Below are 26,959 nucleotides of genomic sequence, written 5' to 3' on the forward strand. Positions count from 1 at the left end.
ATTATTAATAATATTTAGTCTTATTAGGTGTCCTGAGTACATCATAGGTGCAGATCAGAATAGCCAGTCACTCAAGAGTGCAGTGCACCCTATAGGTGTTCGAGTAAATTTATGTCCATTCTATAGTATGGCGCCCCAAACTGAGATGTATAATCAAATCATGCCCTCTTTCGAGTGTTTAGGATGACGAACAATTTATGTCCATTCTATGGAATTGCGCCCATAACTGAGATGTATAATCAAATCATGCCGCTTTTCGAGTAATTAGGATAACTAACAATGGCTAAAGAGGCCTAATTTAACACGCATTTACATAACAATAAAAGAATTTGTAAAATTCTTTTTACTATGGTAACTTGGGTAAACTCCCTCCCAGGAGTGAGCCCGTCCTCAGCAATGACAACAAGGTCATTGTTCCCCCCTTGCTTCTTTACCCAAGGTCTCACCAATTATTTGCGCCATGCTACGCTACGCTTCCTGCCAGCTCACCCATATCATCCCGTGCCTTTCTGAACGGCATTTCCGGTAGAGCAAAGCCCACGAAAACGAGTATTTGCGACATTGTGGTCCGCGTTTTTTGTTAATGTTTTTAGCGTCATCTTTTGAGGGGAGGAAGCGATGGGTCGCTCACACACTGTCGTCGAGAGTCGGGTCTCATGACATATTTTAGTTGTCACTCTCAGGTTTTTATGTTAGTTTTTAATTCCTGTGACCTTATTCTAGTTGTGCTTTATTGATATGGTTATCTTGAGGTTATATGGTTATCTTGAGTTGATTTCGGGGCTTTAGTGTCCCCGCGGCCCGGTCCTTGACCAGGCCTCCACCCCCAGGAAGCAGCCCGTGACAGCTGACTAACACCCAGGTACCTATTTACTGCTAGGTAACAGGGGCATTCAGGGTGAAAGAAACTTTGCCCATTTGTTTCTGCCTCGTGCGGGAATCGAACCCGCGCCACAGAATTACGAGTCCTGCGCGCTATCCACCAGGCTACGAGGCAAATATGGTGGGATATTTGCTTGTTAATTTTAAGATAAGTTAACGAAAAATATATCCTTAATTATTTTGGCTTAATAATTATATATAAACTGCGTCTATTTCACAAAATTGAAAATGGAATTATGTCTCATTTCTTAATTCAATCCGAGTAGATGTGTGAGGGGTGAGATCTCAGATTGGCGAGACGTTACGAGTGGAGTTCCGCAGGGGTCAGTCCTTGGACCTATACTGTTTTTGGTATATGTAAATGATCTCCCAGAGGGTATAGATTCGTTCCTTTCAATGTTTGCCGACGATGCAAAAATTATGAGGAGGATTGAAACAGAGGATAATACTAGCAGGCTACAAGATGACCTAGACAGACTGAGTGAATGGTCCAACAAATGGCTGTTGAAGTTCAACCCGAGTAAATGCAAAGTAATGAAACTAGGCAGTGGAAACAGGAGGACAGACACAGGATACAGAATAGGAGATGAAGTACTTAATGAAACAGACAGAGAGAAAGATCTAGGAGTTGACATCACACCAAACCTGTCTCCTGAAGCCCACATAAAAAGAATAACGTCTGCGGCATATGCGAGGCTGGCTAACATCAGAACAGCGTTCAGGAACCTGTGTAAGGAATCATTCAGAATCTTGTACACCACATATGTAAGACCAATCCTGGAGTATGCGGCCCCAGCATGGAGCCCGTACCTTGCCAAGCACAAGACGAAGCTGGAAAAAGTCCAAAGGTATGCTACTAGACTAGTCCCAGAACTAAGAGGCATGAGTTACGAGGAAAGGCTGCGGGAAATGCACCTTACGACACTGGAAGACAGAAGAGTAAGGGGGGACATGATCACAACCTACAAAATCCTCAGGGGAATCGACCGGGTAAACAAGGATGAACTATTCAACACTGGAGGGACGCGAACAAGGGGACACAGGTGGAAGCTGAGTACCCACATGAGCCACAGAGACATTAGAAAGAACTTTTTCAGTGTCAGAGTAGTTAACAGGTGGAATGCATTAGGCAGTGATGTGGTGGAGGCTGACTCCATACACAGTTTCAAAAGTAGATATGACAGAGCCCAATAGGCTCAGGAATCTGTACACCACTTGATTGACGGTTGAGAGGCGGGACCAAAGAGCCAGAGCTCAACCCCTGGAAGCGCAACTAGGTAAGTACACACACACGCTGTACATAATTACTTCCCATACTTACGCTAAACATACTTGAAAAATCATCCCAGTCGATTATTTTGTGAAAGTAATTATAATGAGGATCCCCCAACCCGTTCTCGCAAATTTAATAAGTCAATATTGACTTATTAAATATGTGCATAGGTGACATACTTAACATAATAGATACCCTTAAAAAGATTCATAGAAAATACCGACCTTACCTAACCTTGTTAGTATCTTAAGATAAGCATCTTATTGCTTTGTAATTACAATTATTACCTAACCTATAATAGGTATAGGTATTGGACTTGGTTATGGAAGGCACTTCCTTATGCGTTATCTTATAACGGGGTTAATTACACTTCAAATTTTAATAAAAAACTGTAATATTTTATATAAAATAAATTATAAGCAATACTTGTACATAAATTTTTGATAGTTAGACCTAAACATTAATTAAAAATAATATTATTAACATAGTGATATGTTGGTCTATTGCAGTATTTCGCTTTTTGATTTATATAGCATATTCTGAGAGCTCAGGATATCTAAATATGTCTGAAACTAGAGTATATTGTTGGGAAGATAACTCTTGTGATAGCCACTACAGTCCTCTAGAGGTTGATAATCCTTAAGTCCAAACCAATCCGGCTTATTAAGTTATATATAAGACTTTCAGTATATTACGCGCTGGTGTTATATACACAAATACATACAGACCTTCAAGAAACAGCTAGAGAAACTAGGAACTACCGTCCTATGGGTGTATGAGGTTGGTACCAGCACCCAGACGGCGCCCCGCTCCTGTGCCAGGTAAGTTACGGGCTCACCATAGCCCGTGCTACTTGGAACTTGTTCAGAGTAGCTGAATCTTTAACAACAACAACAGTCAGATGGTACACAGCCTAGAGGACACTACAACATCACCCGTACGGAGTGATTTTTGTTTATAAATAAAACACCGAGCTAGAAGAATTTTCAGATTCAAGTCACATTGTACACAAAATTAACCGGTTGGCGATTTGACCAAATCCCGAATTGTCAGTAGGTATAATAATAATAATTTTTATTTAGGTAATGTACATACATAAAGAGATTTTACAAAGTTTGTTGGCTTTATAGATAGAGCTAGTACATACAATGCCTAAAGCCACTATTACGCAAAGCGTTTCGGGCAGCCTTGCGTATTTAGGTCTTGCGTATTTAATTAAGTCTCCCCTTCTCCCTCTTGTCAGTAGGTCTTGCGTATTTAATTAAGTCTCCCCTTCTCCCTCTTGTCAGTAGGTCTTGCGTATTTAATTAAGTCTCCCCTTCTCCCTCTTGTCAGTAGGTCTTGCGTATTTAATTAAGTCTCCCCTTCTCCCTCTTGTCAGTAGGTCTTGCGTATTTAATTAAGTCTCCCCTTCTCCCTCTTCTTGACACAGTTGGAAACTAGACTTTGGTGATTTTGATCGTTCAGATGAGATATATAAATACATTGAACTGCTAAGTGAAATTCGCTATAAATTTTATGTATAATTAATTTAATAGATAAATTAAAAGTGTGCTTATTTATGGATGACCAACTTGTTGAATACTGAGTAGACAGCGCTTCGTATTCGTAGTCCTGAGGTTCCGGGTTCGATCCCCGGTGGAGGCGGAAACAAATGGGCAGAGTTTCTTCCACCCCTGATGCCCCCCTGTTCACCCAGCAGTCAATAGGTACCTGGGAGTTAGACAGCTGCTACGGGCTGCTTCCTGGGGGTGTGTAACAAAAAGGAGGCCTCGTCGAGGACCGGGCCGCGGGGACGCTAAGCCCCGATTTCATCTCAAGATAACCTCAAGAAGGTCTGACCGAAACATCGTCGTCTCATCATATCTTCAGCCTCGTTATTATGACTCATCGTCTGTTTGAATACCTATGTATGGAGTGTTGAGTATAAATATGAATGCTGAAGGTGTTGTATCAATACATATAATATATGTATCAATACATATGGCGAGTTTGTGGCAGTGTTGTATACATATGGCTAGTGTGTTGTATACACTTGTATATCGAGGATATTATACATTTATATGAAGGCCTATCGACGTCCAGGGAAGCTGGGCCTATCACCTCCTCCAAGTAACGCAATCATCAGACTCGTTGATAGACGACCGAGTCTATCGTTCAAGGATGACACGGCAGGCCTTACAAACTGCCATCATACGCCCCTTATAGACACTCCTACAGGCCTCATACACGATGCAAAACGTCCATACAGGATGTATTTAGTGTATAATTGTGACAGGGAAGGGTGTAATGGGCTATTCACCGTCACGATTGGGCTTGAGATCTGTATAGCGGACCTCAGGGACGCCCGCAACTGACTTCACAGACGCAGAGATCTTAAGTTTGGGATTTGTTTTTGTTTTTATGTTGGGCCTAAGGCCTATCAACCTCTGGAGGGTTATTAAGGCCTATCAACCTCTGGAGGGTTATTAAGGCCAATCAACCTCTGGAGGGTTATTAAGGCCTATCAACCTCTGGAGGGTTATTAAGGCCTATCAACCTCTGGAGGGTTATTAAGGACTATTAACCTCTGGAGGGTTATTAAGGCCTATCAACCTCTGGAGGGTTATTAAGGCCTATCAACCTCTGGAGGGTTATTAAGGTCTATCAACCTCTGGAGGGTTATTAAGGCCTATTAACCTCTGGAGGGTTATTAAGGCCTATCAACCTCTGGAGGGTTATTAAGGCCTATCAACCTCTGGAGGGTTATTAAGGCCTATTAACCTCTGGAGGGTTATTAAGGCCTATCAACCTCTGGAGGGTTATTAAGGCCTATTAACCTCTGGAGGGTTATTAAGGCCTATCAACCTCTGGAGGGTTATTAAGGCCTATCAACCTCTGGAGGGTTATTAGGGCCTATCAACCTCTGGAGGGTTATTAAAACCTATCAACCTCTGGAGGGTTATTAAGGCCTATCAACCTCTGGAGGGTTATTAAAGCCATCAACCTCTGGAGGGTTATTAAGGCCTATCAACCTCTGGAGGGTTATTAAGACCTATCAACCTCTGGAGGGTTATTAAGGCTTATCAACCTCTGGAGGGTTATTAAGGCCTATCAACCTCTGGAGGGTTATTAAGGCCTATCAACCTCTGGAGGGTTATTAAGGCCTATCAACCTCTGGAGGGTTATTAAGACTTATCAACCTCTGGAGGGTTATTAAGGCTTATCAACCTCTGGAGGGTTATTAAGGCCTATCAACCTCTGGAGGGTTATTAAGACTTATCAACCTCTGGAGGGTTATTAAGACCTATCAACCTCTGGAGGGGTATTAAGGTCTATTAACCTCTGGAGGGTTACGGCCTATCAACCTCTGGAGTTATTAAGGCCTATCAACCTCTGGAGGGTTATTAAGGGCTATCAACCTCTGGAGGGTTATTAAGACCTATCAACCTCTGGAGGGTTATTAAGACCTATCGACCTCTGGAGGGTTATTAAGACCTATCAACCTCTGGAGGGTTATTAAGACCTATCGACCTCTGGAGGGTTATTAAGACCTATCAACCTCTGGAGGGTTATTAAGACCTATCGACCTCTGGAGGGTTATTAAGACCTATCAACCTCTGGAGGGTTATTAAGACCTATCAACCTCTGGAGGGTTATTAAGACCTATCAACCTCTGGAGGGTTATTAAGACCTATCAACCTCTGGAGGGTTACTAAAGACACCACAATCGCTTACTGACCCACTATCAAGCCTACTTGAAGAATGTATAAATATAGTCCACTATTCAAGTGAACTTTGTGTATATCGCATATCAACTATCACGGAACAAACACTTATACAAAACTGACTGCGTACTTTAAATTATTAGTAACCAATTGAAAAATAAAATTTTTATCTTTTCAGTTTAAAATTGAATTGTGTACATTTAAGTCAGTAAAAATGACTTTAAATTGGATGCCTTGCAGACAGTGAGAACGGGTTGTAGCGCCTGGCCTCGCCTTTCGCACATTTTGTGGGAAATTTTTAAAGTTAGCTTCGATAACTCTTTCGTTTAAAACATTACACCGTGAATCATGATTCTCCAGTGTCCTTTATTATCTTACAAGTGCGTAACGCAGTTTTCGTGTTTATTTTGGCATCAAATTTCCAATATTTCGTAATTATTATGTTCACCAAGTGTGCTCACCTATTTGTTCCTGCAGGATCGAGCATTGACTCTTGGATCCCGCCTTTCCAGCCATCGGTTGTTTACAGCAATGACTCCTGTCCCATTTCCCTATCTAGATTTAAAATTATTAATAGAGTTTGCTTCCACAACCTGTTCCTTAAGTCCATTCCATTTTCACACTACTCTCACGCTAAAAGAGAACTTCCTAACATCTCTGTGACTCATCTGAGTTTCCAGCTTCCACCCATGTCCCCTCGTTCTGTTACTATTCCGTGTGAACATTTCGTCTATGTCCACTCTGTCAATCCCCCTCAGTATTTTATATGTTTCTATCATATTCTATTCTTTTTTCTAGCGTCGTCAGGTCCAGTTCCTTCGGACGCTCTTCATACCCCATCCCTCGTAACTCTGGGACGAGGTTGATGTGTGTGTCGAAGGTTCATGGCTTGCTACCACTATTATGTACAACCTTGAGGAGCTGGTCACGACAAGGGGTGACAGGCCCCTCTTAACCCTTCCTCAGGCTGTCTGTTTCCCCCCCCCCCCCCAGCTGTCTGTGTCCCCCCAGGCTGTCTGTGTCACCCCCCTATACCCTCCCTCCCCCCAGTGGCTGTACTTGCTCCAGACTCCCTGCCCTCTGTCTTTGTTGTTTTTGTTGATGTTGTGGAACAATTACACATGTATTGTGTGTGTGCATATTTACCTGAATTTACCTGAAGGCCATCATCTCTCTAGTGGCTTCAACGGGGACAGGGGAGAGAAGGAAAGAGAGAGAGAGAGAGAGAGAGAGAGAGAGAGAGAGAGAGAGAGAGAGAGAGAGAGAGAGAGAGAGAGAGAGAGAGAGAGAGAGAGAGAGAGAGAGAGAGAGAGAAAGAGAGAGAGAGAGAGAGAGAGAGAGAGAGAGAGAGAGAGAGAGAGAGAGAGAGAGAGAGAGAGAGAGAGAGAGAGAGAGAGAGAGAGAGAGAGAGAGAGAGACGGGGGGGGGAGGGTGTGATTCTCGCCACAGGCTCACACATCAGGAAGGAAAAGGAGAGATGAAACAGGAAGAGGAAGAGAAGAGTAGAAGGATGTATTTCTCAACCTGTCTCCCTCTCCCTCCCTCCCTCCCCATCCCTTTCTCTCCCTTCCTCTCCCTCCCTCCCTCTCCATCTCCTTCCTTTTCAATACACAATAAATGCTAAAAAAAAAAAAATCACCCAAGCAACATTTCCCGCCAAAACCAAACAAAGATGGCCGCCCTCACATCAACACAAGACCAAAACAAAAGCCAACAAAATCCCTGAAAGAAAAGTAGCCTAACCAGATAATGTTTTATACCTCACCACACACCTCACCACACACCTCACCACACACCTCACCACACACCTCACCACGTACCTATGAGGCACCACTCACCTGGACAACTGGTGCCAGCTTGGCAGAGCTTGGTGACAGAGTTGAAGACGAGGCCAGTGCCACACCGCTGGGAGAAGCCTCGTCCACCCCAACAGGAAATGTACCCGTCGCAGCGGCTGGCGTCCGGAAAGTTGCCATATGGCGCCTGGCACCTGGGGTCCGTCACGCCCTGGAGGCAGCGGACAGAGAGATATGGCAGTTAATGAACCGTTGATATATGGCGCTTGGGAGGGGGGAGGAGGAGAAGGGAGGAAGGATACGGTGATACAAAGATGCACAGAGGGAGAAAGACCCGGGCACAGCCGGTTATATTTCACATCAGGAGCTATATATATAAATATTACAATGATTTTTGTTTACCTTTCTTTTCCATATTGCAGGAAAGGATCCACCAGCACTGCCTTCCCATCCCTCCATGGCTCCTCCCCCATCACCCCCCCCCCCCCCTTCCCTCCCATCCGTTCCAGCTCTCACTATTCAAACACTTCCACCATGGTTCTCCTTTTCCAGATTTCCAAGAAATCTTGACCACCTCTGCGTGTTGCACTCACTCCTTCACCAACCGTCCCACAAGTGGTTGGGCACCATTCCTTTTTCTTCTGTCCCATCACAAATCCTTATCCTGACCCCTTCCCAGTGCTTTATAGCAGTGGTGTCTTGGCGCTTTCTCCTGATAATCCCTATCCTACCATCCCTTCATCTGTTTTACAACTCTATTAAACTCGTCTTCCTCTCAATAATCCTATATATGAACAAATCCACAAGGGCCGTGACAAGGATTCGAACCTGCGTCTGAGAGCATCCCAGACGCTGCCTTAATCGACTGAGCTACGACATGGTCAAAAGGAGTTGAAACCGAAGTTCTACTGAACTTACTGGATCCTGTAAAACCCTGGTTTGTGCCTCAGAGAGGCTACAGGATCCAATAAGTTCAGTAGAACTTCGGTTTCAACTCCTTTTAACCCTGTCGTAGCTCAGTCGATTCAGCGTCTGGGATGCTCTCAGACGCAGGTTCGAATCCTTGTCACGGCCCTTGTGGATTTGTTCATTTGATACATCACGCAATTGTGATTTCTGTGTGTAATCCTATATATATCTATCCATCTTCCCTCTCTCTCCCCTATATTCTCATACATCGAATACTCGCAGAACACATATACACACACATATATACATCAGATATACACACTTGGGAACATTGTATACTTTGATCTTCGGAATTGTCTCAAGGAACATTTGGTGCATTAACTTACAGATCTCTCTCGTCTGTGCTGGAGCAAAGGTGACGTAAGGGTTATTGGTCGTTGTTGCTTAGGGTAAATGACTTCTGCTATGTCCACCTCTCTAATTGTCATTTGTCGAATATTTAGGTTTTCCTGGTTAGTATCTCTCACGTGATGGTCTAGCTGTGTGACGAGATGTGAACTTCAGTTTTGAGGAGCTGTTTGTGCATAGACAGACAGATATAATGAGTGCATTAGTGGGTTGGTCGTTCATGAATGGGTCTGTATATACAGTCATATGTAACATTCCTCGCATTGAAAGTGTTGATAGTTGGTGTCGAGAGAGTTCTTCAAGGGGAGTTCTTCATGGAGAGTTCTTCATAGAAAGTTCTTCAAGGGGAGTTCTTCATGGAGAGTTCTTCACAGAGAGTTCAAATGGCCATGTGTCTGTCCTGCTCGCGGATTGAACTCGGGTCCCCTAGGATGTAAGTCGTGGACGAAGGCTACTAGGCTAAAGGAACCATTCGACACCCCTGACAAAGATGGCTAGGATGCTTTTTATTACCTTTTCCTATTTCACAAAATTTGTTTCGAACTTAGAACAAATTAAAAGTTAAAATAAGAAAGCCATTAATCTCATTAATAAAAAAAATTCTTGTGTTGTCAATAAATATCTATATACTTTCCTGTGGTATTATTTGGTAATAATTGTAAATTTCCTCCTAACCCCAAAAAATATAGTTTGCAAGTGTTGCAGTGAAAAGATCATTGATAACGTTTTCTATTGGCCCTAGTTAAGGCTTGTAACCTATACGGGGTCATTAAGGCTGCCCCCCAATACCTTGTTGACCAATTCTTAGTGATAATATCAACATTCCTTCGCCACACTTAATTGAAAATGCCCACCTGATCCCCACACACACGTAAACTCGCCACAAGAATGTCCTCTTCTGGGCATGTGGATCCATTTATGTGAATACGATTGTTGGGTTGTATAATAAAACTATTATTGTAATAGACTTTTTTATATTTCTACACTTAATTCTATTTTAAAATCTAATCTTCTACAGCTCCTACTGTCCCGATTATTCAAGATATAGGTATTCTGTTCTACATTGCATTCATTGTGTGAATTTAGTAGAATCCCAGATTGCAATCCTTTTTTAACTTGTGGCCTAGGACCTAATAAGTCCACTGCGGGCTCACCATATCCCGTGCTGCTTGGAACCTTTTGTTGCAGATAGCAAATCTTAAACAACAACAACATAGGACCTTAAGGCGTGTGTTTGAAAATACATAAAGCACAGGTTCGAATCCTCATCACGGTTATCTTGCGATGATTTCGAGGCTTTGTGTCCCCGCGGCCCGGTCCTCGACCAGGCCTCCTTTTTGTTACACACCCCCAGGAAGCTGCTGTCTAACTCCCAGGTACCCATTTACTTAGGTGAATAGGGGCATCACGGTGAAAGAAACTGCCCATTTGTTTCCACCTCCTCCGGGGATCGGACCCGGAACCTTAGGATTACGAATGCCGAGCGTTGTCCACTTAGCTGTCAGGCCCCTGTTCCAACTTATTTTCACTTTTTTTCTGTTCCTCATGTTTAGTCTGGCAGACCATATCAATCGATGTATACCTCGCTTATCTGTGTATATACACAAAGTTTACTGAAGTCTTGGATTATGTTTAGAACTAAAGTATACTTTGTTAGTTCATCAACATTTTGCTAGTTGGCCAATAGGCTGTTAGTAACTTTCCAGAGGTTAGGGAACAGCTTAACCTCAGCTCCAAACAAGGCTGTTAGGGTGGGTTATGTGCCAACCCGGTCTCCTAATAGAACGTTGCATTTAGTACGTATACCCTACCTAAGACCAAGCCTCATCCTAGTAGAAAATGGGAAGCGGCTGGCGAAATTGAAGTACTGTCCCGTTTTCTGTTCTGGGTCCTCTGGTAGGTTAGAATAAAGGCACTTTAATACGACAGATTCTTGACGTAGGGGAACCGGTCGGCCGAGCGGACAGCACGCTGGACTTATGATCCTGTGGTCCTGGGTTCGATCCCAGCCGCCGGCGAGAAACAATGGGCAGAGTTTCTTTCACCCTATGCCCCTGTTACCTAGCAGTAAAATAGGTACCTGGGTGTTAGTCAGCTGTCACGGGCTGCTTCCTGGGGGTGGAGGCCTGGTCGAGGACCAGGGACACTAAAGCCCCGAAATCATCTCAAGATAACCTCAAGATAAGGGAACTTTACAGAAGGGCGGGCTGGATGTGCTCTGAGGAAGGGATTATGTTCACATCTGAATCATCTGACTGGTCTGAGATTTATTTATTTATTTATTTATTTATTTATGCATATACAAGAATGTACATAAGGAATGTGAGGATACAAATATGGTAATTACAGTCTTGTAAAGCCACTAGCACGCGCAGCGTTTCGGGCAGGTATCATGATTATCATGATTAGAATCTTCTTCTCAAGGTATTCAATGTTACCCTTGCAGTGTGTCCCTATTTTTTTCACAATATTCACTCAAGGCTTTTATGTATGTTTTCATAGATTAATATTGGCTGTTATGGACGTTTTTTACACAATTGGTTTAGGCTTAACGTTTATCAGCCTCTGGAGGGTTATTAAGGTAACTATTTGTTTACTGACCAGCAGTAGGTAATTTTGTTTGGAAAATTATCCTGGAAATTTAAGTAGCATCAGTATTAATTTAACTGACAACATGGTATACTTTTCAGTGTTATTAGTCAAATACACTTTAGTGTACATATATAAAAGTACTGCGTACTTAAAATATATAATGAAAATTATTATATTCGTATAAGTTGATATTTACTTCAACTGGCTTATGGTGAATATCATAACATCAAATGTAAGTTTGAGAATCTTATTCATTATTAATCCTGGTCGTCACAACCATTGTCAATATTACCACAAACCGCATTACTTTTCATCACACTACTCTTGAACACAACAATGGAGTGCTAGGCAGCCAGAGACGAGAAGTGGTCACGCTAATGATCCTTCACCACGATGTTCCCAGGTACGAGCTCTGCCGTTTTTGTGATAAGGGAGAGAAAGAACCACCCCCCTACCCATTCCTGCCCTAATGTTTGTTTTCTGGGCTGACGAGGGAAGATTTCACCCTTCCAGAGGGGTGTTTCCGGGTCAGAGAACCGAGGAAACCTAGCTTATAATGTGTTTTTCATGGCGAGAGAGGTGAAACCCTAATCATGAAGTATATGCTTCAGCGGCCAGATTCACGAAGGAGTTACGCAAGCACTTACGAACCTGTACATCTTTTCTCAATCTTTGACGGCTTTGGTTACATTTATTAAACAGTTTACAAGCATGAAAACTTGCCAATCAACTGTTGTTATTGTTATAAACAGCCTCCTGGTGCTTCGGAGCTCATTAACTATTTAATAAATGTAAACAAAGCCGCCAAAGATTGAGAAAAGATGTACAGGTTCGTAAGTGCTTGCGTAACTACTTCGTGAATCTGGCCCCAGGTCAAGGGTGGGGAAGAATTCAACTCCACAAAAGGTACTACGGGCTCGCCATAGCCCGTGTTACTTGGAACGTTTTGTTCCAAGTAGCGAATCTTTAACAACAACAGCTCGACAAGGTGTTTTCAAGGCAGTGAAGAACCACAAATCACACAGGGCCATCGTCATCCTAGCCTCGAGTTTCAAGGCCCCAGATTCGAACCTCATCTGCGAAGGTGCTCAATGCTTAAGGGAGCGTAAGGCTTATCACCTTGGCCAAAAAGTTATGGTCTGAAACGTGGAATTTGAGTGTCCCTGAGGGCCGCGGTGCAATGCTTGGAGGATTAGGTCAGGCACTGTTGGGTCTAACAGCCTGCTCAGATGTACTCAGTCTTATATCTTAGTGTAAGGTGGGACCTTGAGATGATTGCTCAGATTTCCTGTCCTCAACAAGTTGTGTTAGATTCATGGTCAATCGCTTGGCCAAAATCCATTAAAACTGCAAAAATATCTTAGTGTCTTGATTTTTACTTTGGCACTTTAATAAAATTTATGTAAACTTAAAAACAAATGCACCTCTGCGTGTTATTAAACAATTTGGAAGGTTATCTTGAGGTTATCTTGAGATGATTTCAGGGCATTTTTTAGTGTCCCCACGGCCCGGTCCTCGACCAGGCCTCCACCCCCAGGAAGCAGCCCGTGACAGCTGACTAACACCCAGGTACCTATTTACTGCTAGGTAACAGGGGCATTCAGGGTGAAAGAAACTTTGCCCATTTGTTTCTGCCTCGTGCGGGAATCGAATCCGCGCCACAGAATCACGAGTCCTGCGCGCTATCCACCAGGCTACGAGGCACCCCCAGGTTAAGCATATAGATTTTACAATCATCTAAAATTACTTACAAATGTTGGTGTAGTTATGTACATTACTTATTATCCATTAAATATTTACATAGTAATACTGTACAAGAATATTACTGAGTAGTCCAGCTTACACACGACAGCATAAGTGTAGCCTTCAAACACTTGCCAACAGGAGGCTTCATGGGGATGATAACAGCCCGATACAATTGGCATAACCAGTCGACCATCAAATTTCGCTCATGTACCGTGACGTGGCGATATTTTTGAGAGAATATCCTTGGAAATGATAACGATAGTACGAAGCGCTTGAGTGAAACTGCAATCAGGGTGTCTGGCCCTTGTTAGGGCCGTACATAAGAGACATTTCGACAATACTCGATTTCTAATTATTTGAACTGATGAGTTAGCCAAGGACTCTATCGTCAGAGACGTTGAGTGTAGCCTTGGATTCCCTATAAGCATCTTGAGCACAATAATTTTCGTAAATAAGCTGGTTTTAAAAGATCAAGATAAATGGGTAAGTTTGGGGTAAACTCTGCCAACTTCAACCCAACCTCTGTTGTCAGGCAAAGTGAAATTTTGCACCAGTAATTCCATCTATCATCATACTATTATGCAAGAGGAGCCACATATCTATGGATCAGGGGAGCCGGTCGGCCGAGCGGACAGCACACTGAACTTGTGATCTTGTGGTCCTGGGTTCGATCCCAGGCGCCGGCGAGAAACAATGGGCAGAGTTTCTTTCACCCTATGCCCCTGTTACCTAGCAGTAAAATAGGTACCTGGGAGTTTGTCAGCTGTCACGGGCTGCTTCCTGGGGGTGGAGGCCTGGTCGAGGACCGGGCCGCGGGGACACTAAAACCCCGTAATCATCCAATAAAATCAGCAGACTTCTAGATGTTACTACTGCTCGACTTAGACTCGGCTACAAGTATCTCTGGGAATTCTCATTATCTGCTGATGTAGACCTGACCAAATGTAAACTGTGTCAACAAAATTATTCGCACACCCTCCGTCGCTATGTGATGGAGTGCGAAAAGATACGTGAATTCAGAGACGATTGTATAACAAATGTTCAAGAAATATGTAAACATTTTATTCAAACTGATCTGTTACCAGAAATTTTAGTCAAATATTCTCAATTTGCTAACTGTGGGTAGTTACTGTGGGTGACTGTAACCCATCCATCCCTGCCCACTGGATGGGGGGCGGCGGCGTGCAGGATAGGTAAACCAAATTATAAAATTAGCTCATCGTATATGTAAATTGCCTAACTTAGAGACTGTACTTGTGATCAATCTCGAAACTTAATTGTTGATGTTACGTTAAACTGAGACAAGCTTATTAAAATTGTAACTTAATTAAATGATTGTTAGAGTTCACTCCCTATTATAGGTATAGGTTAAGTAATAATTGTAATTACGAAGCAATATAATGCTTATCTTAACATACTAAGAAGGTTAGGTAAGGTCGGTGTTTTCTATGAAGCTTTTCAAGGTAAACTAAAATATTCACAATAAATTAGTATGTCACATATGCACTTATTTAATAAGTCAATATTGACTATAAGAAAGTGCGAGAACGGGTTGCCCTGAGCCTATTTTATGCCTCTATAACCTGCTCTACTACCGTTAGTGAGACTTACTGATCGTGTAAGGAACAACGTTGATTTCTAAATTGGTAACATACATAACCGTCTTAAGAACTGTGAAAGACAAATATACCTTTGCTAGCGTTGACTGCTGGATTAGATGAATATCATGCATATAAAATTTCATTATTTATTTGTATTTTACCAAGCTGCAACGCACAACAGCTGTCTAACTCCGAGATAACAGATTTTGCTGCTAGTTGAACAGGCACATTTGGTGAAATGAAGCGTGCCCAACCTTTTCCGTCCTGATACAACCCGTCCTCCCACTAGAACGTCGCATTTAACGTATACTCTACATATAGAGGAGCCGAGCGGACAGCACGCTGGACACGTGATTCTGTGGTCCCGGGTTCGATCCCGGGCGCCGGCGAGAAACAATGGGCAGAGTTTCTTTCGCCCTATACCCCAGTTACCTAGCAGTAAATAGGTACCTGGGAGTTAGTCAGCTGTCACGGCCTGCTTCCTCGGGGTGCAGGTCTGGTCGCGGACCGGGCCGCGGGGACACTAAAGCCCCGAAATCATCTCAAGATAACCTCAAGATACTTAAGGCCAAAAATCGTCGTGCTAGAAAATGGAAGCGGCTCTCGTAATTTACATACTGTCCCGTTTTCTGTTTTGGGTTCTCTGGTAGGTTAGGATAATGTCACCTTAATACGACAGTTTCTTGACGTTGGAAAATCTTCAAAGGACAGACTGGAAGGGCCTGAAAACTGAACCAGGGGTCTTTTGATTGTCAATCGAGGGCGTAGACTACTGTGCTACAAGACTCAGAGACAAAACAGGGCATAAATACCCAGTTTAACCGCCACACAGTTGACAACAATGCCCAATAAACACCTCGTGAACCAAGCCACAGATACCCAGTACGATACTATCCACGCCCTGTACAATCCTTTTGTAAACAAATAAATCTCGACAGATAATTTCCTCTGGGATTCGAACCCACGCAATCGTCTGCTCCAATGCAAGTCTTGCTTCATCTCGCGCCTGCAAGCCACTGCCGCCTCGCATCATCACTGATAATAATAGATGAAAAAAAAGTTTACCCTGAACAAGTACCGTGGGGAGTGGACGACCCTGAGCGCCAGCCAGCGGGGTGAGGAAGGCGCTGCCAGACAGCGCTGTGAAGCTTGTCGCGCCTTGCGGCTTTTAACATGCTTATATCTCGCTAATAAGACAGTCACGTTGTAGTCGGAAGGGGAGGAAGTAGCGTCTCTCTCTCTCTCCCGTGGGCTATGATATATTACGATTTATAACGATTTTTTCCTTCATTAAGAATGTGGCTTGAGTCGACTCTCCGGTGCATTTTAAACTGGACGATACAGAATAGGGAACACAAATTTACCCAATATATATATATTAAAATGGAACTCACTCACTAAACGATAACATTAGTGTCTTTACGAAACTTCGAGGAACAGAAATCAGACAAAATCCAGTTCTATACCAAATGCCTCACACTGTGGTCGAGGCATCAAAAATAAACAACAATGGAAAGTTTAACAAATTTCATATTTTGTTTGGGCTTGGAGAATGTTGTGCTGCAGTTCTTGGACCCATTATGCTATAGAAGACTGTTGATAATACACAGTTAGTCCCCGTGGCACAGTGGTAAGATACTCACACCAGGGATTTGCCAGCGCTTTCGCCTGGGTTCGTATCCTGACCGGAGAGGATTGACTGGGCGTCAATCCTCCGCCCACAGGATGGGTATGAGGTCCACTACCACCCACAGGATGGGTATGAGGTCCACTACCACCCACAGGATGGGTATGGGGTCCACTACCATCCACAGGATGGGTATGGGGTCCACTACCATCCACAGGATGGGTATGGGGTAAACTATCACTCACAGGATGGGTATGGGGTCCACTACCACCCACAGGATGGGTATGGGGTCCACTACCACAACCTCAGGATGGGTATGGGGTCCACTACCACCCACAGGATGGGTATGGGGTCCACTACCACCCACAGGATGGGTATGGGGTCCACTACCACCCACAGGATGGGTATGGGGTCCACTACCACCCACAGGATGGGTATGGGGTCCACTACCATCCACAGGATGGGTATGGGGTCCACTACCACCCACATGATGAGTATGGGGTTCACTACCACTCACATGATGGGTATGGGGTCCATTACCACCCACAGGATGGGTATGGGGTCCACTACCACCCACAGGATGGGTATGGGGTCCACTACAACCCACAGGATGGGTATGGGGTCCACTACCACCCACAGGATGGGTATGGGGTCCACTACCGCCCACACAATGGATATGATGTCCACTACCACCCACAGGATGGGTATGGGGTCCACTACTACCCAAAGGATGGGTATGGGGTCCACTACCACCCACAGGATGGGTATGGGGTCCACTACCGCCCACACAATGGATATGATGTCCACTACAACCCACAGGATGGGTATGGGGTCCACTACCACCCACAGGATGGGTATTGGGTCCACTACCACCCACAGGATGGGTATGGGGTCCACTACCACCCACAGGATGGGTATCGGGTCCACTACCATCCACAGGATGGGTATGGAGTCCACTACCACCCACAGGATGGGTATGGGGTCCACTACCACCCACAGGATGGGTATGGGGTCCACTACCACCCACAGAATGGGTATAGGGTCCACTACAATCCACAGGATGGGTATGGGGTCCATTACCTTCCACAGTATGGATATGGGGTCCACTACCACCCACAGGATGGGTATGGGGTCCACTACCACCCACAGGATGGGTATGGGGTCCACTACCACCCACAGAATGGGTATAGGGTCCACTACAATCCACAGTATGGGTATGGGGTCCACTACCACCCACAGGATGGGTATGGGGTCCACTACCACCCACAGGATGGGTATGGGGTCCACTACCACCCACAGGATGGGTATGGGGTCCACTACCACCCACAGGATGGGTATGGGGTCCACTACCACCCACAGGATGGGTATGGGGGTCCACTACCATCCACAGGATGGGTATGGGGTCCACTACACCCACAGGATGGGTATGGGGTCCACTACCACCCACAGGATGGGTATGGGGTCCACTACCACCAGCAGGATGGGTATGGGGTCCACTACCACCCGCAGGATGGGTATGGGGTCCACTACCACCCACAAAATGGGTATGGGGTCCACTACCACCCGCAGGATGGGTATGGGGTCCACTACCACCCACAGGATGGGTATGGGGTCCACTACCACCCACAGGATGGGTATAGGGTCCACTACCACCCGCAGAATGGGTATGGGGTCCACTACCACCCACAGGATGGGTATGGGGTCCACTACCACCCACAGGATGGGTATGGGGTCCACTACCACCCACAGGATGGGTATGGGGTCCACTACCACCCGCAGGATGGGTATGGGGTCCACTACCACCCGCAGGATGGGTATGGGGTCCACTACCACCCACAGGATGGGTATGGGGTCCACTACCACCCGCAGGATGGGTATGGGGTCCACTACCACCCACAGGATGGGTATGGGGTCCACTACCACCCACAGGATGGGTATGGGGTCCACTACCACCCGCAGGATGGGTATGGGGTCCACTACCGTCCACAGGATGGGTATGGGGTCCACTACCACCCATAGGATAGGCATGGGCCAGCTAGGATCACAATGAATGAACTAAACGACACTTGCTAACACTGTATAATTTAAGGAACTATACACTTCGAGGAATCATGTATAACTATGTAAACAAACTATTAAACCCTCTAATGAATAATGCGACCAATGAAAGTTATGAAACGAATTTAAAAAATTGTCGCGACGTCTGGCAACGTGACAGTTTGCGCGCCAAAATGGGCTGCCAGACGTACGATCACTCATATATGTAGTGCTTACCTATTAGTGTCAACGGCGACGTGAGGTCTAGCTGTTTATCCCCCGCCAACTGAGTGTGTGGTATAAGCCACGTCACGTTATCTGTTTCACGCTCTCTAGTGTCGATAACTCAGACTTTCAGGCAAATTTTCAAAGGATTTGTAAAAATTATTGGTTCCTCTATGTCCTTGATTCGCAATCGGCTAGATCCCGGACGCGACAGGGATGGCTTCTTTTATCTAATGCGTCTGTTCACCTAGTATGGAGCAAGGCAACTGTTGTGGGCTGCTCGCTGGGTGGGGGAGGTCAGTAATTAGCCTATGGGGCACCTCAGGCAAGCCGTCGCGACCTCGACTCAGGGAATTGTGTTGGTGAGATATGGCAACAACTTGCAATTCGCTGCTGCCATATCGGGGCCACTCTTTAACTTAAATAAATAAAATTATTTATTAAAGATAAAGAGAATATTTTTAAGTATATTTATTACATATCTATATGTATATGTCTCGCAATATGGCCCATGTTCTCTCTAAAGGTTTTAGGAACACACCAGAAATACTTCCTTTATATTTAAATTGCTATAGTTGGCACCGCCTTCATTACAGTCATTGCCAAACACCTCTTGTCAATATAACTATTCCACAGCCTATTTTGCTTTCCTCTGCAGAATATTGCAAGAATATATGACTAGTAACTATGCACATGATCAATATGTACTAATGCTTGATTAATATTTTTAACTGATCAACCACGCGATAATAAATTAACTAAACTTAAGTCAACGTCGCCATCTTGGTTATCTTGAGATGATTTCGGGGCTTTAGTGTCCCCGCGGCCCGGTCCTCGACCAGGCCTCCACCCCCAGGAAGCAGCCCGTGACAGCTGACTAACACCCAGGTACCTATTTTACTGCTAGGTAACAGGGGCATAGGGTGAAAGAAACTTTGTCCTATTGTTTCTCGCCGGCGCCTGGGATCGAACCCAGGACCACAGGATCACAAGTCCAGCGTGCTGTCCGCTCGACCGACCGGCCATATATAGAGTTGCCAAATACCACATGAAATAAAAAAGGAAATGTTTCAATAACTTGGTTGCCTATGGAATAGGTTATATATTACCCCATATATATATATATATATATATATATATATATATATATATATATATATATATATATATATATATATATATATATATATATATATATATATATATGTATATATATATATATATATATATATATATATATATATATATATATATATATATATATATATATATATATATATTGCAATTCCTTTTCACTGTGATTTAAAAAAAAAATTGAAAGAGAGAGAGAACCATTATTTGTTTAACCAACATTAAATCAATGACCTGCAACGCAAGTCAAAATTTTCGCGACAAAATTACTTAAATAATATACAGACTAACTTTCGGCTTGGTTTGTTATGTAAACAAATACCAGCTGACTGACACGTGCTTTGGCTCGTCGCGTAAACAAATACCAGCTGACTGACACGTGCTTTGGCTCGTCGCGTAAACAAATATCAGCTGATTGGCACGTGCTTTGGCTCGTCGCGTAAACAAATATCAGCTGATTGGCACGTGCTTTGGCTCGTCGTGTAAACAAATATCAGCTGATTGGCACGTGCTTTGGCTCGTCGCGTAAACAAATATCAGCTGATTGGGATGCTCAGTTGGTCTTGTCGCATAAACATCAGCTGACTGACCCTTCATCATGGTCACTCTTCATCTGCCGGCTTTAAGAAGGTCAAAGGTCATCCCACCCACTTTTCTAGTGACCTTGAGAGCAAATATAAAATCGTTACAGCCACTTTTATATCCGGCTTTCTGCCCACCCGTCTGGAGGAACCCGGCCGCCGTGACCCACTGTGGATATTAAAAGTTATCCCAAGTTCCCACTAAGTTCTTCTCCTCGTAACTTTTGGTTAATGCTTCCCTCTCACGGGTGATAGATTCACCGCTGCTGTGTTGGGTACACTGATAGATTCACCGCCGCGGTGCTGGGTACACTGATAGATTCACCGCCGCGGTGTTGGGTACACTGATAGATTCACCGCCGCGGTGCTGGGTACACTGATAGATTCACCGCCGCGGTGTTGGGTACACTGATAGATTCACCGCCGCGGTGCTGGGTACACTGATAGATTCACCGCTGCGGTGCTTGGATACACTGATAGATTCACCGCCGCGGTGTTGGGTACACTGATAGATTCACCGCTGCGGTGTTGGGTACACTGATAGATTCACCGCTGCGGTGCTTGGATACACTGATAGATTCACCGCCGCGGTGTTGGGTACACTGATAGATTCACCGCTGCGGTGCTTGGATACACTGATAGATTCACCGCCGCGGTGTTGGGTACACTGATAGATTCACCGCTGCGGTGCTTGGATACACTGATAGATTCACCGCCGCGGTGTTGGGTACACTGATAGATTCACCGCTGCGGTGCTTGGATACACTGATAGATTCACCGCCGCGGTGCTGGGTACACTGATAGATTCACCGCCGCGGTGCTGGGTACACTGATAGATTCACCGCCGCGGTGCTGGGTACACTGATAGATTCACCGCCGCGGTGCTTGGATACACTGATAGATTCACCGCCGCGGTGCTTGGATACACTGATAGATTCACCGCCGCGGTGCTTGGGTACACTGATAGATTCACCGCCGCGGTGTTTAGATACACTGATAGATTCAGTGTTTCAGATTAATTCAGATCCAATCTTTGTTTGGAGGACGGGCTGACTCAAGTCCATTACATCCAGCGGTCGACCCAGCCCGTCCTCCAAACAAAGATCCAAAAGTGATTCCATGCACCCGCCAAACCCCCTGTTTATGATTGAAAAACGGTTTAAACACGACTCACAACTGATTTCGTTCGAACACTTCCGGAACAAATGCTTCACTGACGAGTTTTGTTCGAACCACATCGCTATAAATGCTTCACCCACGTACTACAAATGCAAATAATCGCCAACCGAACCTAAACACCTAACCTAACCTATGCCTATATATGCACAATATGCTAATATATTATAATATTAATTTATATTTGAGAAAATTCTTGTTCTGAATGAACAGCATGTTAAAATTTATGAATGCGTCTGTCTGTGGGGGCGACCACTGGATGGAATGGACTTGAGTCGAGGACGGGTTGTAAATGCTTCACCCACGTACTACAAATACAAATAATCGCCAACAGAACCTAAACAACTAAACTAATCAATGCCGAAGTTAGTTTCTAATTTCACAAAGACATTAACACGTGACGGACAGTACTCACCTAGTTGTGCTTGCGGGGGTTGAGCTCTGGCTCTTTGGTCCCGCCTCTCAACTGTCAATCAACTGGTGTACAGGTTCCTGAGCCTATTGGGCTCTATCTTATCTACATTTGAAACTGTGTATGGAGTCACCCTCCACCACATCACTTTCTAGTGCATTCCACCTGTTAACTACTCTGACACTGAAAAAAAATCAGTCATACCACGAAGGACGGATTAAGACAGGAATTCTGATCTCAAATTTTCAAATGCCCAAAATACAATTATGGAAAGTGTTAGTAAGAATAGCGGAAGAGAAGACAGCAATCCGTAAGTTTATATATAACCTTGTAGAGATTGTAATGAAGTCTATGGGGAGGGGGGGGCGGGGAAGGAGAGGGGGGGGGCGGGGAAGGAGAGGGGAGGGCTGGGAAGGAGAGGGGGGGGCGGGGAAGGAGAGGAGGGCGGGGAAGGAGAGGGGGGGGCGGGGAAGGAGAGGGGAGGGCGGGGAAGGAGAGGGGAGGGCTGGGAAGGAGAGGGGGGGGCGGGGAAGGAGAGGAGGGCGGGGAAGGAGAGGGGAGGGCGGGGAAGGAGAGGAGGGCGGGGAAGGAGAGGGGGGGGCGGGGAAGGAGAGGGGAGGGCGGGGAAGGAGAGGGGGGGGCGGGGAAGGAGAGGGGAGGGCGGGGAAGGAGAGGGGGGGGCGGGGAAGGAGAGGAGGGCGGGGAAGGAGAGGGGAGGGCGGGGAAGGAGAGGGGGGGGCGGGGAAGGAGAGGAGGGCGGGGAAGGAGAGGGGGGGGCGGGGAAGGAGAGGGGAGGGCGGGGAAGGAGAGGGGAGGGCTGGGAAGGAGAGGGGGGGGCGGGGAAGGAGAGGAGGGCGGGGAAGGAGAGGGGAGGGCGGGGAAGGAGAGGAGGGCGGGGAAGGAGAGGGGGGGGCGGGGAAGGAGAGGGGAGGGCGGGGAAGGAGAGGGGGGGGCGGGGAAGGAGAGGGGAGGGCGGGGAAGGAGAGGGGGGGGCGGGGAAGGAGAGGGGGGGGCGGGGAAGGAGAGGGGGGGGCGGGGAAGGAGAGGGGAGGGCGGGGAAGGAGAGGGGGGGGCGGGGAAGGAGAGGGGAGGGCGGGGAAGGAGAGGGGGGGGCTGGGAAGGAGAGGGGGGGGCGGGGAAGGAGAGGAGGGCGGGGAAGGAGAGGGGGGGGCGGGGAAGGAGAGGAGGGCGGGGAAGGAGAGGGGAGGGCTGGGAAGGAGAGGGGGGGGCGGGGAAGGAGAGGAGGGCGGGGAAGGAGAGGGGAGGGCTGGGAAGGAGAGGGGGGGGCGGGGAAGGAGAGGAGGGCGGGGAAGGAGAGGGGGGGGCGGGGAAGGAGAGGGGAGGGCGGGGAAGGAGAGGGGAGGGCTGGGAAGGAGAGGGGGGGGCGGGGAAGGAGAGGAGGGCGGGGAAGGAGAGGGGAGGGCGGGGAAGGAGAGGAGGGCGGGGAAGGAGAGGGGGGGGCGGGGAAGGAGAGGGGAGGGCGGGGAAGGAGAGGGGGGGGCGGGGAAGGAGAGGGGAGGGCGGGGAAGGAGAGGGGGGGGCGGGGAAGGAGAGGAGGGCGGGGAAGGAGAGGGGAGGGCGGGGAAGGAGAGGGGAGGGCTGGGAAGGAGAGGGGGGGGCGGGGAAGGAGAGGGGGGGGCGGGGAAGGAGAGGGGAGGGCGGGGAAGGAGAGGGGGGGGCGGGGAAGGAGAGGGGAGGGCGGGGAAGGAGAGGGGGGGGCGGGGAAGGAGAGGAGGGCGGGGAAGGAGAGGGGAGGGCGGGGAAGGAGAGGGGAGGGCTGGGAAGGAGAGGGGGGGGCGGGGAAGGAGAGGAGGGCGGGGAAGGAGAGGGGAGGGCTGGGAAGGAGAGGGGGGGGCGGGGAAGGAGAGGAGGGCGGGGAAGGAGAGGGGGGGGCGGGGAAGGAGAGGGGAGGGCGGGGAAGGAGAGGGGAGGGCTGGGAAGGAGAGGGGGGGGCGGGGAAGGAGAGGAGGGCGGGGAAGGAGAGGGGAGGGCGGGGAAGGAGAGGAGGGCGGGGAAGGAGAGGGGGGGGCGGGGAAGGAGAGGGGAGGGCGGGGAAGGAGAGGGGAGGGCTGGGAAGGAGAGGGGGGGGCGGGGAAGGAGAGGAGGGCGGGGAAGGAGAGGGGGGGGCGGGGAAGGAGAGGGGAGGGCGGGGAAGGAGAGGGGAGGGCTGGGAAGGAGAGGGGGGGGCGGGGAAGGAGAGGGGAGGGCTGGGAAGGAGAGGGGAGGGCTGGGAAGGAGAGGGGGGGGCGGGGAAGGAGAGGAGGGCGGGGAAGGAGAGGGGAGGGCGGGGAAGGAGAGGAGGGCGGGGAAGGAGAGGGGGGGGCGGGGAAGGAGAGGGGAGGGCGGGGAAGGAGAGGGGAGGGCTGGGAAGGAGAGGGGGGGGCGGGGAAGGAGAGGAGGGCGGGGAAGGAGAGGGGAGGGCTGGGAAGGAGAGGGGGGGGCGGGGAAGGAGAGGAGGGCGGGGAAGGAGAGGGGGGGGCGGGGAAGGAGAGGAGGGCGGGGAAGGAGAGGGGAGGGCTGGGAAGGAGAGGGGAGGGCTGGGAAGGAGAGGGGGGGGCGGGGAAGGAGAGGAGGGCGGGGAAGGAGAGGGGAGGGCGGGGAAGGAGAGGGGAGGGCTGGGAAGGAGAGGGGAGGGCTGGGAAGGAGAGGGGGGGGCGGGGAAGGAGAGGGGAGGGCGGGGAAGGAGAGGGGAGGCGGGGAAGGAGGGGGGGGGGCGGGGAAGGAGGGGGGGGCGGGGAAGGTGGATGAAAACTGGAGATCAGAATTGAAGAACGTAAGAAAGTGTGTAGAAGTATGGTTGGTAACAGTGTTGTAGCAGACCATAGTTGGGGAAAGGATCACAATATTGATTATAAGAAGTGAGAAATAATCTATAGAAGTAATAATATTAGAACTAGAAGGGTAGTGGAAGGGGTTCTAATAAATACTCTGAATACTTTAGCTGGCAACAAAAGCTTTACTTCGGAGGATAGCTTTACTAGGAAAATGATTCCGAGTGACTTAGAATTAGATCTCAATAAATGGATGATTGAAAGCAGTCCCATTAGCCGCGTTCCTTGAGGTATGGAGCGGGTTACGAGGGATAACATTCAGATAAACACCTCTATTAATAACAACTCCAGTTCCCAGAAGAGCAGGATTATAGAGAGGGCACATGACTATATTTCCGTAGAAGACTTTACCGCAGGTACATCAGTAGCTGGGAATAGTAGTGACCTGGCCAGGCGTTTACATAGGTGTGTTAATAAAAAATTAGACTCTTTATTATTTTAAGAAGCATTACACTTCCCAAGAGGTGGCATGGACACGAATAGCCCGTAAGTGGTAGATATTTAGGAGTGAATGTGATCCTTGGTCACGGGAGACATCTCCCGTCACGCAGGGTGCAGTCGCACCTCCACAGATCTCCATTATCATCTATTGATACTGGAAATGGCTCAGAAGGGCCACCACTTGTGGGCTATTCATGTCCATGCCACCTTTTGGGTGGCTTAATCTTCTCTCTCTCTCTCTCTCTCTGATCCTTGCTTGTGAAAGGATATACTGTACTCGCACGCACTTAAACTGTCAGTCCATATATATATATATATATATATATATATATATATATATATATATATATATATATATATATATATATATATATATATATATATATATATATATATATATATATATATATATATATATATATATATATATATATATATATATATATATATATATATATATATATATATGCGGCTTCTATCGCGGGGGAGGATACTGCTTGACAGTATTTATGAGGGCCTCCAGCTGCTGGACAGCTTTTTTGACCACTAGAGTGGCTGTGTTGATGGCTTCAGAGTGGACCCAGGATAACAGCCTCATTAGACGCTGAGATGTAAGTCTGGTCCTCACCACACACTCAGACTTTGACAAAACACTCAGGAGAGTGCGAAAGACTTGGTGTAAATTCTTTACAACAATTTCACAAATACAAGTGTGGATTTTTATGCTATTGTTATTATGACTTTTAGGAAAGAATACATAGATACTTACATAAGTATAGTGCATACAGTCACTAATACACAGAGCGCATCTACTAAAAGGAAGAAAGAGGATTATAGGTACTGGCAATGCTGCTGTTAGGCTTAAAAACTAACACTTGGCTAAAATTGCCGTTAGGCTGATGTTCTCAGCCGCTTAATAGGCCTATGTTTCGTGTAGAGCACTCACAACTCTATATGTATTCATGCCCTGAACTCACAACTCTATAAGAACAGACACCAACTTCAGAAAGACATATCTGCTGTGGAGAAAGTTCAACACAAAATTCATTCCAGAACTAAGGCAACTCTCCAACCATTGAGAGCCGACGAGCTTACCTCATCGAACTATAAAATAGTCTACCATTTGAAAAATATTAATCCAGACCACTTTCTTTAAAGATCAAATGACACACACACACAAGGGACAATTGGTTCAAGTTCAACAAGCCACAATTTAAAGGACAGAAGTGGCTTTTTCCACCCACAAGGTTGAAAAAAACCATTGGAACCGCCTACCCGCCCAAGCCCTAAATGACAAGACATTTCTGCAATTCAAAACCCAGTTAGAAAAATCCTCAGGAACAATCGGGGAGACCTTTGACAAGCAGCCGGTTTCCTGTCCCTGTCGAGGCCACTAGAGCCTTTCAGGTAAATGATCCGGGTTCAGAAAAAAACTCTATGTATTGCACATACAGAGTTATGAAAGCCTATCAACCTCTGGAGGGTTATTAAGGCCTATCAACCTCTGGAGGGTTATTAAGACCTATCAACCTCTGGAGGGTTATTAAGGCCTATCAACCTCTGGAGGGTTATTAAGACCTATCA

The 26,959-nt window shown here is 46.7% G+C and overlaps 1 protein-coding gene across 1 annotated transcript in view; it reads right to left on the minus strand.

Annotated features, from left to right (window-relative positions):
- Positions 1 to 26,959, minus strand: part of LOC123765380 (uncharacterized) — a 111,085-nt gene that overhangs the window by 55,023 nt on the left and 29,103 nt on the right. Inside the window, exon 3 of the mRNA XM_069338401.1 lies at positions 7,701 to 7,869. Coding sequence (XP_069194502.1) covers positions 7,701 to 7,869 — 169 coding nt within the window. The remainder of the gene's footprint in view (positions 1 to 7,700; positions 7,870 to 26,959) is intronic.

The sequence above is a fragment of the Procambarus clarkii genome, chromosome 5 (assembly GCF_040958095.1).
Source record: "Procambarus clarkii isolate CNS0578487 chromosome 5, FALCON_Pclarkii_2.0, whole genome shotgun sequence".
In the NCBI taxonomy this organism is placed as follows: Eukaryota; Metazoa; Arthropoda; class Malacostraca; order Decapoda; family Cambaridae; genus Procambarus; species Procambarus clarkii.